Consider the following 19,733-nt stretch of genomic DNA (forward strand, 5'->3'; position numbering starts at 1 on the left):
GTCAGCTCAGTGCTGGTCTGGGTTTTGTAAACCTTTAGGTCAGCGTTGAACTTTTTAGAAGCATACTAGTTATGCTTGTGTGTGTTTGGGAGGCAATCTGGTTTAAAAATTCACATTCCTGGGCCTCACCCTCAGGGAACTAGCTGATCGAGTGAAGCAGAGGCAGCTGCGGGGGCCAGGCGGGCGCCCAGTGATGCTAATGCTGGTGGTTCCGGAGACACACTTTGAGAAACCCCACAGGATTGCAGGCCGCAGCTCAGCAACTTGCTTTCAGGGAACACAGTACTCCTGGGTGAGCAGGAGTCTCCTTCCTGGCACAGCCACGTTTTCTCTAATAACCAATGTGAGGCCTCTCTTCTTATTTACCCCAAGTCAAAAAAGAGAACCTCTCTTGGGCACTTCCTTCACCACCATTATTCTAAGAAACAAGTCATTCATTCTCCTTCTTTTGTGAGCCTCTGAAATATAAACTGATGAGACAGGTTAGTAGGCCCAGGATGGGGGGGGGGGGCAGGAATACCACAGTAGCCATTGCTCTCTGCCTTGGGTGCAGAGCAGTTCCTTCACCTCTTGTGTAAAGGCTTCACTGAGATGCCATGGAAGAGATGGTGAGCTGGGAAGTACCATAGAAGTTTCTCTTGTTTGTGGTTGATGGAGGGAACAAAACTCTGAATAGGGAACAAGGTAACAGCCCTGAACATTTCGCAAAGAAGTGACTGCAAGGACAAATTATCCATACCTTGTCTGGGTAACCACAAATCAAGAACTCTGGGACTTAGAACCTAGTTAATGAGAACTTCAAAGGAAGTCATTTAATAAAGATGCTTTTCACTTTTTTTTTTTACTATGAACAATAGAAAAAAATTGTATCACAACCCAACGCACACATATATACATGATTGATTTAAATATGTTCTGTGAAATAACATTTAACCCTTACTATACTGATATTTTCTATTCTATTTCTCTAACAACAATAACAGAATGATGGTAGCTGCTATCTAATTTCGAGACCTACTAATAGGTCACAATTTACATTTGAAAAAACATTGCACTAGAAGATGCCCAGTTTTTGAGTATTTAAGGAGATGATTGGTCTTTCAATTCCTGAACTGGGGCTATAATATAGGAAGAGGATGGCATGGGCATCCCACCAGTTGCGCCCTTGGTCTGAGCTGATTTTCTTGCAGGAGTGGGGATAACAGAATGTGGGTTGCCACTGTGGAATCCAGTTTTACAGCTGGGCCAACATTGTACAGGGGGTTCCTGTGCAAGGAATCAGTAGAAGAATCACAAAGGGAGATGTTACTGCAGTAAAACTTCATGGTCTTCATCAAAGCAAATGTAAAACCCAGCTGAACTAAAAGAGCTTGTATATGTGTCCCATGTAAGCCTGTAGACAGATCTGTTTCATCGCTGTATCTGTGACATAGGAATTGTGTTTCCTTGAGCAGAGACTGGAGTCATTCAATAGGCCTTAAAATTGGATCAATTAATTAAGGTCTGGCCTCGTACTTAAGAAAGCATGTGCAACTCTGTATGTTCTGGTGCCGAGTTTCCATTTTTACCTAGTTGTACTTTGAAAAGAAAGGTTAATAAATCAAGTGAGGGGGAGAAAAATAAGTTCTTGCCAAATTCCCAAACAATAGGTATTGTTAAGCTCTAGGGTTGAACCTCTGATTGAACCCTAGTTCTTTGTAAGCAAAAATTCTGGATTTCTGTTCTTCGTTGATTTTTCTACTTAGTGAGGTTAGTTTTTTTTTTTTTTAAGATTTTATTTATTTATGTGACAGAGAGGGAGACAGCTAGAGAGGGAACACAAGCATGGGGAGTGGGAGAAGGAGAAACAGGCTTCCCACGGAGCAAGGAGCCCAACGCAGGGGCTGGATCCCAGGACCCTGGAATCATGACCTGAGCTGAAGGCAGATGCTTAATGACTGAGCCACCCAGGCACCCCAGTGAAGTTACTTTTATTGGGAAACATTTTCATTCACATTACAAAGCTTAGATAATCTATTAAAGTGAATGCTTCTAATGGAGGAGAACAAGGCAATACTTATGAATTCAATTGTTATTTTCATGAGATAGAATGGTTTACTGACAGTCAAAAACATGAGAAGGCAAGAAAATTTAATTATTTTGTTAAAAAGAATACTGTGTTAAGTTGGCTGATTTTTTTTTTTTTCCAACTGCCAGCAGGAACAAGATATTTCAGCAGGCAGAGAGAGTTAGGATCTAGATGGCCTTTGTTTAATTCATTAAAGTACATAATTTAAAAGGTGTAGTAAGAGAAGAGGACTAGAGCTTTCATCACTTTGTTCTATGGGTAAGTTATATAACTTAAGGAATATTTAAAAATTTTAAATGATTTCATATAGTATGAATATTATTCTTATATTATGGTTATATTTATATATGTAGGTATTTATTTATTTTTATCCACTTATTACACTGTGACTCCATCAGAGCAGGGTCCAGGTCTTTTTCAATTTTGCGTCCTTTAGAAGAAGTACTACTGAAAGTATGGGCCCCCAAATTGCTTGTAACTCATCTGAGACAAGGAAAGTACAGAAATAGGGAGTAAACATTTGATAACTTCTATGGGAAATTGGCATTCCTGTGGCGTTTTTACCAAACTACCATAGGAGATTGGAAATAGAAAACAAACTGGTTAGTCCTGAGTCCCAAAGAGTTTGAAATGCACAGCGCTAATACCTAATGAGGACCTGAAAGTCAGTAAATGTTCAGGAAATGCTTGTTAAAGTATTTCCAGTCTTGCTGAGGGGCCAGAGCTAATGATTCCATTCAATTATTTATTGAATGCTCCTTTGGGGTAGCACTGTGGGCACTGTGGTGGTATATCTAGAAAAAATTCATTTCTTCTCATGGCATTAACAACTGATTAAAGAGATGCCAGAGGTACAAAGGGATTACCTCAGAATAAAGAGTAAACATTTATGTATTAAGGTTTAAAGTAGGTATGTGGCCTGTGGGTGAACTTGGCTGGGAACGTTCATAGAACTTAGGAAACTTCACTTGGGCAGTGAAGGATGAGTAGGAGTTGAAGGTGGAAAAAGCATTCCAGGCTGGAGTGGGGTAGGAATGGTTGAGAACAGGAACAAAGCTCCCTCCTACACTTGAGTGAGAGAATGGTCCTACTCCAGATTCCCCTAGGTGTTGTGGCACACTGGAGATTTTTCAATATAGAAGAGCCAGGAATTTTTCACTGGGTTATTCTAGAAGTTTTGTGACAGGGAAGGGGATTGAGAAAGTTTGGAGGTCGGTGGAGGAAGCCAAATGGGAGCTGGTGTGGTTTGGGACTGCCTGAGGCAGAGGACATTTCAAGAAGCATGTGGTGGAGTCCCTTCTGAGCCGAGAATAAACCACCGATCTTGGTGTTAGATGTCCCCTCAAGTGCTTTGAACAGCTGGGTCCTTGCCAAGATCTTGTTAGTTTAGGGGATGCAGAGCAGTGGATGAAAAAAGAGTGTTGCCTCTGGTTCTGAGCTTTTAAGATCACATGATATGACAACGTTGGTATCATTGCCCGGTAGACATGCTGGGAATCAGAGCTAGTTGGAGAGAGACTGGTGAGGGTTGCTCCCTTTTTTAGTTTACTGTGCTAATCTAATTCTAGATTCTTGCTGCGTCTGCTGCTGCAGACAGTTGGAACTGACGTGGTTTTGTTCCTTCTCTCCAGGTGTGACGAAGACACAGTCTCCCTACATGAAGACCAGACTGATTGCTCCAGTATCAGGTATGACCCGCTATTGCTTGCTTCATAATTATGAAGGACAGAAACCATATGGGTCTGGGATCTTTAGCCTTTTCTTTGAATTATAATTACTTATTCTTGTGTCTAAGTTCTTGTAATAAACTATCAGTTCTTAAGGAATTTTGTCATGTCCATTTTTTGGGTACTCCCCTTCGTTCCCAGGACAGTGCCTTTTGCATGGGGAATGCACAGTCAATGTCTGCTGAATTCAATATTGATTATCCCCTCTCAATGTTCCCATCATAGACCCTATGGAAGAGGTTACAGACTTATTTACCAAACATGTCATTGAGTGTTTGAGGTATGGTCTTGGTCATCAAGGGTGCATGGTATGGCAAAACCTTCATAGTTAACCATTGCTTCCAAATTTGCTTTGTTCAGAGCATTTTTACATACATTTTATTATTTAATCTAAACAACTGAAGGGAAGCTATGTTTCCTTCCTCATCCTGGAGGTGGGGAAACTGAGGCTCAGAAGGATTATAACTCATCCAAGCTACTATGACGCAGAATTTGGGCTGAGGTCTCTTTGACTCTCGAGTCCATTTCTTGGATAACAAACAATTGCGGAAGGCCTATTTTGCGTGCCAGAACCCAGTCAATGCAGATGACGATGCTACAGTGCATTAAATGCTATTTTACTAGAGGTAGATAGAGGATTCATTTAGAAGGACTGAATAGCCCAGAGAGGTTTCCAGGATGGATTCCTGAAGAAAATTACAGTAGCACGTGACTCCGTGTGTGTGTGTGTGTGGTGGGGGGCAAATGAAGCTGAGAAAAAGATGGTGTTACCAAGCAGAGGGAGCAACTTACTGGAAAGCCAACAGAGGGTAGAGAAAATAGAGTTGTAGGAATAGCAGGCGGGTCAGGATGGCAGGAAGCTTGAGAGCTTCGGGGAGTGAGGAGGCCAAGAGTGATAAGAACTAAAGCTCCAGAGATAAACGAAGACCTGATTTCAAAGGGTTTGTGTACCTCACTAAGGAGTTTGGAATTTATCCTGGAGGTTTTGGGGAGACTAAAAAGAACCCTCAGTCTTGTCTTTGCAAATAACCACTTGGCTAAAGCTCCATGAAATTCACAATAGCTCCCATTTATTGAGCTGTGGCCTCGAGCCAGCTTTCTATGGTAGGAGTCGCACAGGGACTGTATTATCTCTGCAAGATACAGAGATAGACCTTACGGATGAGGGTCAGACAGGTGATGTGCTGTGGCCCAGGCTTAGATGGGAGGATCTTTCAGACTCATCTCAGTTATTTTTGATTCCACTAAGTAGTGGCATAAATGACAGAACTTGTACTTTCCTGCTTTGGAGATTTGGGGAAACCAGTAACAGGTTAGAAATATATTTCTAAATATGACTATTTGTATTTAGGTATTCGTGTAATGAGAGAAAGATGATTTTGCTCCCCCATACCCACCTTCCTTGCTTTTCAATTCAAGGAAGTGAATGAGATAATTTATAAAATTTGAGCACCTTGAAAGTATATAAAAATGAAGTCCAGGTATTGCTTTAGGAATGAGACTATCATAAGAGTCATTTTAGATTTGAAAAATGACTTTTTCTTTCTTATCTTAGTGTTCTAGAATCCTCCTTGAATGAGGAACATTTAGATTTACTGTAAAGGCAGTTGTTCTCCCTATTGTTTCTCACCCAGGAGCATAAAGAGTGTGGATGAACATTGTTTCCAGTGAGAGAAATGCATTTCACACGAACTAGTACAGTTCCAACTTATGGTTTGATATTGGTTTCCAAATCCATTAGTGACTTAGAATTTTTAAAACTGTAATTGATCTTGGGGCCCCTGGGTGGCTTGGTTGAGTGTCCGACTCAGGCTGTGATCTCAGGGTTGTGATCTCAGGGTGGTGAGATCAAGCCTCTTGTCAGGCTTCAGGCTCAGCTCAGAGTCTGCGTGGGATTCTTTCCGTCTTCCTCTCCCTCCCGCTCTGCTCTTCCCCTGACCTCTCTTTTTCTCTCTCTAAAAATAAATATATAAATAAAATCATAAATTATAATTGATCTTAAGGGAAAATATTAACCAGTGTCACTGGCACGGACTTTCTGTTTACTATTTTTTTCAGTTATTAATATTGATGAATTATTGCAATTGTTGGGTTCTCTTTTACCAGGCATTAAGAAGTTTGTCCTGAGGCTTAAAATGAACTGTTTCAGATTGTCTTATTTCCAAACTTTGCCCAACTGCACCCTGGTCATGCTCCAGAATTCCTATCCTGAGGTTTGCTTTGATCTTTTCCCAGAGGCCAACTGGAGTTCATCCTCCTGATATCAGTTTAGTGAATTTAATCTCTGTTTTATTTGTGAAAGGCATCTTGAACAGTGGGCATAGAAATCCTTTCTTTGCTGGTCCTGGCTCTTGGCCTTGTGTGTCCTTGAGCTACAAGGAATTGCTTCCTATCTGACCTTGCCACAATCTTTTATGGGTGCTCAGATTAGGGAGCAGGAGGGAAAAACACCGCTGAGGGGAAGTGGTCACCCCTAGAGAATTACATGATCGAGTACCATGGGATGATTGCCAGGGGATTAAGGATGACAATGATTGCCAGGGGATTAAGGATGACAATATTTGTTGTATAAAGAGAACACCCCATTTGGTTACATCCCTGGATTCTTAGCAAAATAAGAAAATAAAATGCATCTAGATTTAAGAGGGACTAATGACTTCAAATAAAAGTGTTATGTCACTATTTTTGAGGACATTGAAACAGTGGGGTTATATTGTATGAATTTGCTTGGTTAGTGAAAATGAAAAGTGCCATTCTGGCACTGAGTGTGTGAAGGTGACACAGCCCATTTTGTCACCTCCAGCAATTCCACACTGATGGACCCTGGACAACAGGATCTTTGAGTGTGCACTGAAGTTGGGTAAAATATGGCCCTTGTTTTATATTTTATCCAAGGAGCATGTTTCCTATCCAAATAGACCCTGTTAAACTTCTAGAGGCCTTTGAAAATTGTAGGGAGATGATTTGAAACATGCCAGCGAGGAGGAAGCATCATGCCTTGAATCAAGTACATACATCTGCAGGAGAGACTGAAGACCCACCTACCACACGAGGTCTCTGGGTGAATTAGCCCTTCTCAGGCACTTCACTTAATCTCTGAGGTTTAGAGGGTTTTTTTTGTTTGTTTGTTTTTGTTTTTTTCATTTTTGAAGAGAGGGGTGGGGGAGAGAGAAAATCCTAAGCAGGCTCCACACCCAGCTCGCAGCTGTCCTGGAGCTTGATCTCAGACCCTGAGATCATGACCAGAGCGACCCAAGTACCCCTGAGTTCTAGAGTCTTTTTAAAGATTTTTATTTATTTATTCGACAGAGAGAGAGACAGCCAGCGAGAGAGGGAACACAAGCAGGGGGAGTGGGAGAGGAAGAAGCAGGCTCATAGCGGAGGAGCCTAAGGCGGGGCTCGATCCCAGAACGCCGGGATCACGCCCTGAGCCGAAGGCAGACGCTTAACCGCTGTGCCACCCAGGCGCCCCCTGAGTGCTAGAGTCTTAAACTATAAAACCAGGCTGACCATCTCTAACCTGAATCTCACATTTTTGTCAGGGAAAAAATATATACATGAAAGCATCTTAAAGTGAAAAATTAACAACAAATGTGGTAGTATGCATAAAGTTACAACTACAAAAAAAAAAAGCTATGTATCCACTAGTAAAGATTAGAAGGGAACGTGAGCTACAGAGTGAAATTCACATCCTTAGGTTCTGGTTCCTGTGGAACTAAGTCTCCCCTAAACATTTTGCCAGATACCATATAAATAGAGCAGCAATGAGTGTGCCAGCCTCGCTTTCCCGCAGCAGTTTATTACTTTTTTGGGTGCTTTCTAAATTGGGTCTTTCCTGTTTTAGAGATGAAGACAATAAAGAAAACTACCCCGACGCCGGGGCTCTCCTAGAGGAGCCGGCGCCGGCGCCGCCGTCGCGGGAGCCGCAGCAGCATGTAGAGCCGACCGTGCTGGGGGACGGCGTGCTGCGACCCAGCATGGGCAACTTCAAGTCCCGGAAGCCCAAGACCCTGCTCAAGGCCGAGAGCGCCAGGAGCCACGCAGAAAGTCAGGTAGCGGGCTCTACCTCCTCACGCCTTTCCCCCGTGGGTGCTTCTCCCGCGAGGGCACCGCTCTGGCAGGCAGTGTAAGCGTGTTATTTTGCAGGAGGTGATGAGTGAGCTTGACGGGTCAGTGCGCGGACCGCCTGCCTGGGGCGCACGGATGGCACGCCCAGCGCAGGGTCCTCGGCAGGCTGGTAATTTAGCGCTCTTTCAGACTGGTGCCTTAAACCCTGGGCTTTGACATGGGTTCAGAGGAGCTGCGGCATTCTTGCAGGGGAGAGTGGAGGAGGGTCTCCAGCCATCTTCACTTACCCAGGTCTTGTAGCTCCTGCCCCAAACTTGGAGATTACTTCTCAGCAAATCAGAAATCCCAAGTTTACCTGGAGCCGCTCAAAGTGAGTGGCCGTTTAGAAGCCTTGGGTAAATATTCAAGCGCGCATGTGCTTGTGTGTGTGTGTGTGTGTGTGTGTGTGTGTGTGTGTGTGTCTGTGCAGTATCAGGTTCTTTGAAGTCAATAAGTATTTAAACGAATGAATGAAGCATTTTTTTAAAACTTGATTTGGGTAGTACATTTACATTTTCTAATTTTTTAAAAAACTTTTTCTAGTTGTAGAGGGGTGTAGCAAAGAATGTGATGTTTTTAAATCTTAGAAAACTCCTTAAATAATTTATGGTGCTTTAAAAAAGTTAAATGAATATAATCCACTTTTATCTTACTAGGAGGTTAATGAGATTATACTTGTAACCGCACCTAATACAGTTCTGGGGACATGGGTGCTTCGTTAATATTAACTTTGCTTTTTTGTTAACATTTAAACCTTAACAATAATGTGAGAGGTTCTGCGTGTAACAGATTAATTGTATAACTTTAAGTGGAGTCCTATATAGCAAATGGGCACCAGGTAATCCTGTTAGAACAACTTTGGCTGAACACTTTATTTGACCTTGTCATTTTCTTATTCGCCTTGTGATTTTTATCTCATTTCTTCCTTGGCATTAGGGCCTTTTATTTAGTCAGTTAATTTTGCAATAAAAAGAAAGTTCCCTCTGCATTCATTAAGCTGTGTTATAGTTCTTTTAAACTGAGTCGAGTTTCAGACAGAAGTGAATGGGAAATACTATTTGAGTTATGATAAACTTGAGACCCTGCCTATTACTGAATGCACCCAGCACTTAATCTGATTAGGAGTGTGGTGTTGGTTGGGGGGGGGTACAGGTACCCAAAGGGCTGCCCCCAGAGTCTGACAGGTCTCAGGGAGGCTCTGATCTTGAATCTCCTGCTAAGGGTCCCTGTGACACTTTGGGCATTGGGTGACCAGCCGTGTCTCCTAGAGTGCCTTCTTTCTTGTCATCCTATAGCCTGGTTATCAGAAATTACACAGTTGTCACTTGTAATAAGGTGCTAATGGGGCATGTAATTCCAATCCATTGCTCACACACACAGGAAGATTTCCTGAGAGAGATATGCTTGTATTATCTTTGCTTATAAGACAGTGTTGAATCCTGGACTGCAGGTAAAATTTCCAGTTCATTCCTAACATCTCTATCCACACAATGAGATCCCCCCTCCAGTGACTAAGAGAACTTTGATAATAATAGTTCAGATCTTCCATATTTGGGAGAAATATGAAACACATTTCATTCTTCCTATTTTCTTTGGGGAGAGAAAATTAACATTGGTTGAGTATTGAGCAAGAACTGAATCTATAAATGCTCTGTAACTAATATTATTAATAAAATCAGCTAACTTGTATTCAAGTATTTACTGTGTTCCAGGCATGTACCATGTTTTACCACAATCCCCTGGAATGGATATTATTATCTTTTTTTTGAAAATGGAAAAACTAAGGATTAGAGGGATTACATAACCTCTTTAAACAGATTTGGAAGAACTTGAGTGGAAGGTCTTTTCCATAAAAGCACAGTGTATCTAAGAGGATGTCCGCAGATCTTCCAACTATAAGTCTAGTGATTTACCTAATCCCTTATACTACTCACACCTTAATTTTTATATAAAACCCATGATTTCACTTTGGAATTTTTTTTTCCTTTGTTGATATATTGTACTGCTAACCAGTAATTACTTATTTAGAAAAGATTACTTAAGGGAGAATTTTGTAAGTGTATTTTTTTTTTTTTTCTGCCTTAAAGCTTCGATCACTGAAGCTAGACAAAGTTTGGGTAAATGTTAGCTCCATAGGATGACAGTTTCTTAAGGTTGGTGATTCGGTCCTTCTTGTCTGTCTTTAAATCTGCAGCATTCGGTAGTCAGTATTATATGCTGAGTAATTCAAAACTGGGTAAGAGAAGTATATAGATGATTGTATCATTTTTGTGTGTGTGAAATGTTGAGTGTGATCTTATTCAGCTGTGAAAAGTTACATTTAAAAGAATATAATCATGACTCTCCCACAGATATGAAATAAAGATGTATCAAAGATTTTATTTAAATTATTAATGAAGGACTCGGTAAATTATTACAACCAGTACAAAAGAGAATGCAAAGTATCACATATTTGTAGTGTGAAGAGGAATACAGAAGTAAATTTATACAAATTGACACAAAATTGGCAAAACTTATAATATCCATTGGGTGATAATCAATTACTTTCCCTCAGACGTGAGGAATTATTTGTATTGCATCAATATCTACAAGTTCACTTCTTATGTCTATAGCCTCGTAAAGTAGCCTAGTCATAGAAAGACAAAAGCAAAGATTATCCAGACAGATAAGTTAGCCAGGACATCCACTAACTTTCAAAGTCATTTATAGTTTTGCTTTACATTCTTCTCCTCCCTCTTGTGATCATAAGAATCTCAAAGAAAGAATATTCTTTTTTTTTTTAAGATTTTATTTATTTATTAGACAGAGATAGAGACAGCCAGCGAGAGAGGGAACACAAGCAGGGGGAGTGGGAGAGGAAGAAGCAGGCTCATAGCGGAGGAGCCTGACGTGGGGCTTGATCCCAGAACACCGGGATCACACCCTGAGCCGAAGGCAGATGCTTAACCGCTGTGCCACCCAGGCGCCCCAAAGAAAGAATATTCTTAATTACAAAATAAGGCTAGTCTCACTGGGTTTGGCCTGAGTCTTTACATAAGCATAGCCAGAGTGTTAATTTACCATACAGGCCTTCTTAAGCATGTTTTGCAAAATCTAAAGCCATTCGTTATTGAATAATCACACAATATTAGCTTTTCTCTGGGAGTTTTCATGAGGAATCTCAGATTGGACTTTTAATGCCTCTATTATTTGCAATCCCAAGGCAAGGAGCTAAATTCAAGAAACTCCCTCCATTAAATTTCAACTGCAGTACCTATGCATTTGGATATATTCCTCTCCTCTTGAGGTCCCCAAAATAACATTAGGTCTCTAGTTTGCCAGGAAGTGACCATCTTTACCACCTGTAAGGCTGGACCCTGTAAGCCGGGCAGCAGGCCAATTATCCTAGGAGGCCTCTGTAGGCACTGGCTGCGTAAGTAAAGCCATATTTCTTCCTTAAAAGTGTTCTGTTCTACATGATTCAATGAAACTCCTTCTCAAGATGGCATTCCAGGCAAGATATTGGTTGCATAACAAATTTTTCAATTTTATTCTGGTAAAAAGGAAGACAGATTATTATTGAATATATGAAATAACCCCATTGCAATGAAAAGTAAGGATGCAGGGTGAGTTTCTGAACTCTGGGAACAGTGAGACTCAGATATCACTTTTAAATGTTTCATTTAAGTTTACATAAATGGAACAGTTTTAAAATATAGTTTTATTATTATTCACATATGGTGAGGCCAATAGATGAGAAGATGACGGCCATTTGAAAAGATTCCTACTCCTAGTTCTCAGAGGAAAGGGAGCATGCCATGCTGTGCAGGGCCATGGAAAGAAAACACCAGGTTCATCAGGAAGCAGAAGGGACAGGTGGAAAGCAAGGCAGAAGCCTTTGTGTGCTTTCTGTGGGAAAGGCAAGGCGAGGCAGGGTAAAGCAGTTTTAGGATTGACTAGTTCAATTCGTTTCAGTAGGGGCGCCTGGGTGGCTCAGTCATTAGGCATCTGCATTTGGCTCAGGTCATGATCCCAGCATTCTGGGATCCAGCCCCTGCGTAGAGCTGCTGCATGGAGCCCCTGCATCAGGCTCCCTGCTCAGGGGAAGCCTGCTTCTCTCTCCCACTCCCCCTGCTTGTATTCCCTCTCTCGCTGTCTCTCTCTGTCAAATAAATAAATAAAATCTTTAATTCATTTCAGTAGACTCTGAGTATGTATAGGGAATCTCTGGTACTTGGTTCAGATGATTAGGGCAGAAGAATATTGCCTTCTGGAGTGTCTGAGCCAGACAGAAGAGTTGGCTCCAAGTATGGACTCCGGATTGGTTAGTTTGCATGTGAAAGCTTCTCTCCTGGGCAAGTCTTTTATGTTGTAAGAATCGGCTAGCCCTGGGAGAATTTACTTCCCAGGAAGTGGGGCTCCAGAGGCCAGAGCATCAAGAATACAGAAAATAGTAAAATATAGTTAATACAAGAATCTACTAAATTGTGAGGTGAAGTAGAGAAAGGACTTTCTTATAGATCCAGTAAATAGAACATTAAAATAACAATATTCTAAACAAATAACTACAGTAAAATTTCCCTTATCAGTCCATTCGGTCTTATACAATTAATTTTTGTTCCTGTTGATCTTGGGTTAGCAGGAGCATAAAACTGTCAGCTTCTTGACGAAAGTTCTATAAATCTTGACTCAGCCCATTGGTGTCACCAGATTCCTGTACCCAAGAGTCTGTTCTTGAAAATGTCAACTGTTTGAAGCATCTAGGACTGTTGAAAGTATTCTTTGTTGAAAACTCTGGCTTGGAGCTGGTAGCAGACCCTGTGGGCATCTAAGGAAAACAAGCATGTATAGACGACAGAAACTGAAACTGGTTGTGATTAATTTATGAATCATTTTCAGATGTGAAAAGTCTGATGAGCGCTCATAATGAGAATAATGAGTAGATGTGACATGCAAAACAAGACAATAAAATCATTGTCCCCAAATTAGACAGAACGTTTCAAAGGATAACAACTAAGTCTATTTTTAAAGAAGTCAGGGAGTTTACTTCTGATTTTACAAAAATAGATGAATGTAATTTTTACAAGGGAAAAACCTAGAAATATAATAATCCTGCAAGAACGTGCCAAGAATGTAAAGTAAAAAATTCGTTAAGTCTGGTGTCAGTCCTAGACACCTGCATTTTTATTACACTCCGTAGGAAAGTCTGATGTACACCTCTGATTGAAAGACACTAGCCTGGATGATGCTAGATTCAAATGGAAGAAGTAAATCTGTGAACAAGTCAGCGTTTTAAATAACTATAATTACCCCTGATAATACTATAGTGTTGTTGGCTAATATCATCAGGCAAAATGCCACAAGGCCTTGAACAAATATAGATGTTGATAGAGCTATTTCATAAGAGTTTTAATTACAGGGTAAATGTAACCTTAAGCAGATTTACCATGCACTGTGGTAGAGACAGTGGTTTTGTCGGTAAAGCTGAACTTATTTGGGGGCACTGAAACTTATGTTTCAAATTCTGCCCAACACCTGTTACCACCATCAAGACACACTTCTGACTGGTTTGCTCGGAACATCATTCCCTAAAAGCACCTGTGAAGACCCTGTGGGCACAACCTTTATGACTTAAAAATAACCCACTTCAAAGCTGAATGGAACCATTGTAAACGTTTAGCTATTGACATTCTGGGTTCTCTTGTCACAAAGCTTGTATTCAGCACCCCAGAGTGGATCTTTAATCTGATCCCAACCAGGTTGGGACTGGAGATATGGGTAAGGGAGAAGGGACCAGATGGTAGCTGTTGAAAGTTTTGATCTTTCATACCTTTCTGATCAATCCCAAAGTCAGATTCAGAAGTGTTACTTTTGGAAGATCAGATTCAAATCTCACTCTGAGCGACTTTCCTCCTGGTCTTGCCATTTCTCTGAGGAGCCCTGGGCGAAGCAGCAGTGTCTGAGGTTTTGTGTGCATGTATAAATGATTAATTAATTTTCACCCACTCTATATGAGTGATTTAAAAGAAGAAGGCTTTAAGTATATTTGCCGACCCAATAAACGTCCAGGAATGGGGAAAACAATGCAAGAATGTCCTCAAAGAAGTTAAGATATTAGAAATAAGGAGACTTATTTTTTTGAACCAAGATCAATTGCAATTTTCTTTGCTGCTTGTTTATCCCTGTCTTCCTTAGATGGTGGGCTATAAAAAGAGAATGGCTTGGAAAGGAAACATTCGATAACTTGTCTCCAGAAAGGTCAGGTTTTGTTGATGCTTTGATATGATTGACTTGAAGGTAAAATAGGACTTGGTGAGTTTGTGTTAAAGCAGAAATTCTTTATCAAAGGAGTTTATTACTCTTTCTAGAGAGGAGAATTTGTTGAATGCAATAGATTATATTTGTTGCAATATTTTGTGATCTATTACACAACATATGGCGGGTAGATGAAATGGGTAAAGGTGATCAAAAGATATAGACTTACAGATAGAAAATAAATAAGTCTTAGGGATATAATATATCCATAGTATATATATACTAATATGAATATTGCTAAGAGAGTAGATCTTAAAAGTTTTCATCACAAGAAAAAAAATTATAACTATGTATGGTGATGGATGTTAACTCAACGTTGTGGTGATCATTTCACAATATATACATATGTTGATTATTATGTTATACACTTGAGGCTAATGTAATGTTATATATCATTTATATCTCAGAAAATTGTAGGTGTGCCTTATTATATCTCATTATGACTAACAGTGACCTCAGGAGCTTCCATCTCTCCCCTTTAGACTATCTGGGTAATTTGTCATCTTGGAAGACTTTGGGGTTGATTTACTATGAGACTCCCTCCACACATACTTTCTGTTTATTATGTGTGACCACCAGTCTTGATCAGGCTTTCCTGTTCTTGGTATAATATCTACCTTTTTCTAGAACTATTTGTTTCACATTAATTTCTTGTATTCACACTTCCCTGATTGCTCAATAAAAATGTATAAACCCACTATTTCATTAAAAAATCCATATTTATTGACATTCCGCTACTGATTAAAAGTAACATATCCAGTTTTTAAAAAGGCAATAAATTATGTATATTGTAATATTTTGTGAAAAATTAAAAAGAATCCTATATTACTATAGTATTAATCCCTCACAATCTGATTTGGGGATGATTGGACTTGACTAACAGAACCAACTTCCTGTATTGGACCTCATCACTATCCGGAGGGCATTTAAATTTAGCGTTGGTAGATTAAGTCTTACCATCTTCGCTCCCTACCAGCTGGCATCAGGCGATGCACCAACCTTCTGTCCTCCCCTCTGCTGGCTATTTTAGCAGAAGAGAAAAACTAGGAGGTGTATAGAGAGCTTTTCTGCAGTGAGCTTTGTAGTGCATTCATGCTGCTGATCTGCTTCCTTGGGGAGACCAGCTGTTCCGTCTGGTGTACATCAGCATTAGGTTTCCTCCATTTGGCTCCAGTAGATGTGTTAAGAGTCTGGAAAGGAATCCAGGTCTGATTGCGAAATTTGCATTTTAATTTTTCTGCGGAAATGAAAACCCCCTAAACACTTTTCAGGCAAAATAACCTAACTATGAAGTATTTACTATACTTCTATTTTTGGAGAGTCTAAGTCTAATTCTTTCTGTGTTGGACACTAAATTAGAAGACAATAGTTAATTCTGGGTCATCCTCCCACCCCCACCAAAAGAACTAAGAGTCTGTTTCTAATTATAGATATACTTTATGTACATTTTTCTTAATGTGTTACTGAACCACTAAGCAAGTGCAAACTGCAAAGCAAGAAAACCAGTACAGCCGATTGAGTTTGAAACTCAGAGCACCAGCAAGCTAAAATGAACTTCGAATAGAATTTCACTTGCTTGTCAGTGATAGGAAGACATTTAAGGTCTGAATATGCCTTTGAGAGCTTGCTTTTTTGGAGTGTGTCAAAAGGATGAATTCATTGTGCTTCTAACCATTGGCCTTAGATAATTGTTTTGACACATGAGTTTGTGTTGCATTATTTCTCTTGTATGATTTTGCAGGTGCAGTGTAGAGGTTTTACTTCAAATCCTGCTATGGATTTTTTGGAATATTGTTTACTGGTCAGAAAGAAAGGTGTTCCTTTGAGGGACTTGTTTCATTCCTCCAATAATAAAATGGTTGAGATTCAGAGAGGAGGGAAATCTGAGAAATTCAGTGTCTTTCAAAGTGAGGCTATCTAAGTCGATGTTTGGGTTCCTGGTTTCTCACGGTGTATCAGATTCTGATACAGCTCTTTGAATTAATAACTGATCTGTTGTTAAATAACTAAGCTGATGAAGAAAGACCTTTTTAGGAGGAAACCTGGAATATCTGTGAAATAACTTTTACCTTTTTTTTGAGATATACAAATATATTCTGCTTAACTACTGTCATGAAGGAATCTTAGAATTAAGTGATGTGACTTATTTGCCTGGGCATTAAATCTCAAAAGTTAAAAAGAAGTGTCACCCAGATGGAGTTTGTGTTCAAAATAGCCTAACTGGTCTGAGACAAGTTTATAAGCAATGGGAAATTTGAAAGTTTGGCATTGTAGTACTCAGGTCCCCATGATCTAATTGATATTCCACCTATGATGGAAGTTACAGAAGAATTCTCCTTTAAAAGATAAAGAAGGTGTTGATGGTATTGGTTCTTCTGAGTGTAGCAACAGAGAATGGCAAGAACTGATCTCTACTTATATGCTGCCTGGAATATTTAACAGATATGCAGATGGCTTCCACACAGAATGGCTCTTAAAATTGTCTTATTATGCCTCTTCCTCTGCATCTTTTGCATAGATAAATAAATTCTGAATTAAAGAACTTTCGATTTTCATGATGTTGTTCCAAAGATGGTTTCTAACAGTATATAACCTTATAAATTCAGCCCATACTCAAGACCTACCAATGCATGGAAAGAAGAGTACATCTTTCTTTGTCCCTATTGGCACCTGCTACCTCTCTGTGGGGTTCCAAGTCTTGTCCCTCTACCGTGTAGAAATTTCTTTTAATAAATTCCAGGGCTAACTACTTGAATGGTAGTATAGCGAGGTAGTGAAAAGTATGGTCTCTATGTCCACATGGTTATGGGTTCAAATTCCTTCTCAGCTGCTTTCTCTATGACTTGAAACATTTACTTACCAGCTCTTTAAGTGTCTGTTTTCCATCTATAAAGAAGAGATGATATTTTGTACCTACTTTAGGAGTTTGGTGAGAATTAAGAGTGATGATGATATAACCTTAAACATTCAGCAAGTTTCAGGGGGCTAAAAATTGTGTGTAGAATGCTTTAAAGACTCATCTGGCTGGCTATATAGCACTAAAGGCTCAAAAATTTCATTCCTCCTGAGTTAGGCCAGGCTGTGCTATGCTGCAAAAACAAATAATGCAAGACCTTAGCAGTTTAAACAAAAATGCATGGTAGTTAAAACAGAAGTGCATTTCTTGCATGTTACATATCCTCATCGGTCACTAGAAAGTGTCTGATCTTGGCAATCAATTAAAGACCCAGACTAATTGAGCAGTGTCAGTCTTGAACATGGCTGGTTTCAAAATCAGAGAGAAAAGAGAGCTTTGGAGGGTTTCTGCACCAATAATAAGAAGCTTCAGACCGGAATCAGCATATAGTATTTACACTTTTTAGTAATTGGCCAGAGCTGGTCATGTGCTTCTCCCATAACTATAGTTGCATAATACAAGGGACTAGGAACTACAATCCTGCCAATGAACCCTAATGAATTACTGGCCAGTAGCACTAATGACTTCCACATTTTCTACTCAAACTAGCATATAACCTCAAGCAAGAAGACGTTAATTGGTCTTTTTCTCTTCTAGTCCTTTACAGTACTGAAGTATTATTAATGTCAAGGACTAGAAGAAGAAGAAGAACATTAATTAGGCTAATGAAGTATCATCAAAGGACATACATACTGTTATTGTTTGAGCAGAAATTGGAATTTTCTACAAGTACCCCTTCAGTTAAGTACCTGTTTCATTATTGTCAGGAAAAAAATAAGTTTAGTTACTGTTTTTTTCCTCTATTGCCAAATGAAACTTCAGAGTTCACTAATTTTATTATTTTATTTAGGAATAATTGTGGTTTTACTTTTGCCAGAAGATTGTAGTGACTTTGGGTTGTGCCAGCCAAACCTGTGGTGCTGTGATGATTAAGAGGTATTTTGAAATCTCATCCAAAAATAATACTTCCTATAGAAAGTAGATTTGACAATTTGGATATTGTCAGATGTGGGAACTGAGTTTCTGCATGCACGCGGATATGCAAATTCACATCTTCATGTACTTGGTGGTATTTATCCAAGAGCAGGGTGTTCTTTAGGCAAAGAACACAGCTTAGCAGGGACTTACACAGCCTATTTTGGAGCTTGGAAGCAAAGCTGGGAAGTCTGGATAGCAGAAACATAATGAACTGACATTTCGGGTAACTAAGAATTGCCAATCCAAACTTTATCAAACATGGTTAAATATCACTTTGAGACTGAGACATAACATATCAACCTCAGGCTTGCAATTTTAGGCTCCATATTTTGCAAGAGATGTAGCTGCCAGATAAAATATGGGATGCCCGGCTAAATTTGAATTTCAGATAAACGAGGAATAATTTTGTAGCGTAAGTATGTCCCATGTAGATACTGTTTTGAATAGGAATGGGAGTTTTCCGCAAGCAAAAAAAGGTGGGACATCCTCATGCTGCAAAATTATTGTTTGTTTGTTTGACATTCAAATTTAATTGGACATGGTGTGTTTTTATTTACTAAATTTCCCAACTGTATCAAGAATGAATGGCAGGAACATCTGACCTTACTTCCCTTCTCCTCCAAAGGTAAAAGTAGCCAGTTGTGCCTGTGGCCTGACACAGCAGGATTTTTTTAAACTTCAATCCTTCTAGAGTAGGAACAGCAGGCATAGGAAGGGAAGCCAGCTTCTCCAGGTCTAGGAGTCAAACTGTAGTAATTATTTTATATCTTTAACATCCAAACAACATGAAACACCCTGGAAAAAGCAGCTCACTCTCTAGAGATGATAAACTCTTAAAAATTGGATAGAAGGGCAAAAAAGTTTGAAAATCTGCCCTTGAGGTCTGCAGACCATTTATCGCACTGGACCCTGTTTGTCATGACCAGTGGCTGTTTTCAAGTCAACAGAAAGGCTAACTTTGACGAGCCAGCTTCTGTGTTAAAATGATCAAAAACGGTATTACTAATGGAAGACACAGACGACAAGAGTGTCATGTTCTGAGCATTATTCCTACCGGAGAGAAGTGGCCAGGCAGGGGATGGCTACCTTGAACACGGCTGCTCTGGACTGAGGCTAGCGTCATACCCACGGATGGCTTTCCGATTCTAAGCACTATCTTGCTATGTGGTTGCCTCCAGACCCAGGCCGCTGGTGGTCTTTGAGTCACGATGGAACTTTGCCTTTCCACCCAACAAAGCCCAGCTTGGTTTTGTTAGGAGTCCTTTTTTATAGCTGAGCCCTCTGCCACTTTTACTGTTCAATCAGTTGTAGCAACAATTAGGGGATTTTTTTTTTTTGCAGAAGCAAAGATGTTCGGCTCTGCTTCTTTTGTTCATTAACTCTCTGAACTACAACATTATGATTGCTTAGATTGGTAATGCTGCCATGTGCCAGAGACACGACCAATAGGAAAGAACAACCCAACGTTAGATTTTTAGGCTTTTCAGCTGTAAGTTACATTCAGTAACCAAAGGAATACTGTTGAAGTTTAAAGCTCTTTTAATCAGTACCTCAGTGTGGTCGGGGTGTGGTTGGATTTTAGTTTTTTTTGTTTTGTTTTTTT

The 19,733-nt window shown here is 39.9% G+C and overlaps 1 protein-coding gene across 14 annotated transcripts in view; it reads left to right on the forward strand.

Annotated features, from left to right (window-relative positions):
• Positions 1 to 19,733, forward strand: part of FAM13C (family with sequence similarity 13 member C) — a 134,261-nt gene that overhangs the window by 3,076 nt on the left and 111,452 nt on the right. For 12 of the 14 annotated variants that reach the window (XM_048218944.2, XM_026504245.4, XM_048218945.2 and 9 more), the window contains 2 exons: positions 3,700 to 3,756; positions 7,640 to 7,847. In XM_048218944.2, the coding sequence (XP_048074901.1) occupies positions 7,773 to 7,847 (75 nt within the window). In that variant the 5' untranslated portion in view covers positions 3,700 to 3,756; positions 7,640 to 7,772. Of the gene's footprint in view, positions 1 to 2,299; positions 2,327 to 3,699; positions 3,757 to 7,639; positions 7,848 to 19,733 lie in introns of those variants that run through there. The other 2 variants (XM_044386087.3, XM_048218942.2) reach the window with 2 other exon arrangements.

The sequence above is a fragment of the Ursus arctos genome, unplaced genomic scaffold, assembly GCF_023065955.2.
Source record: "Ursus arctos isolate Adak ecotype North America unplaced genomic scaffold, UrsArc2.0 scaffold_7, whole genome shotgun sequence".
NCBI classification, from domain to species: domain Eukaryota; kingdom Metazoa; phylum Chordata; class Mammalia; order Carnivora; family Ursidae; genus Ursus; species Ursus arctos.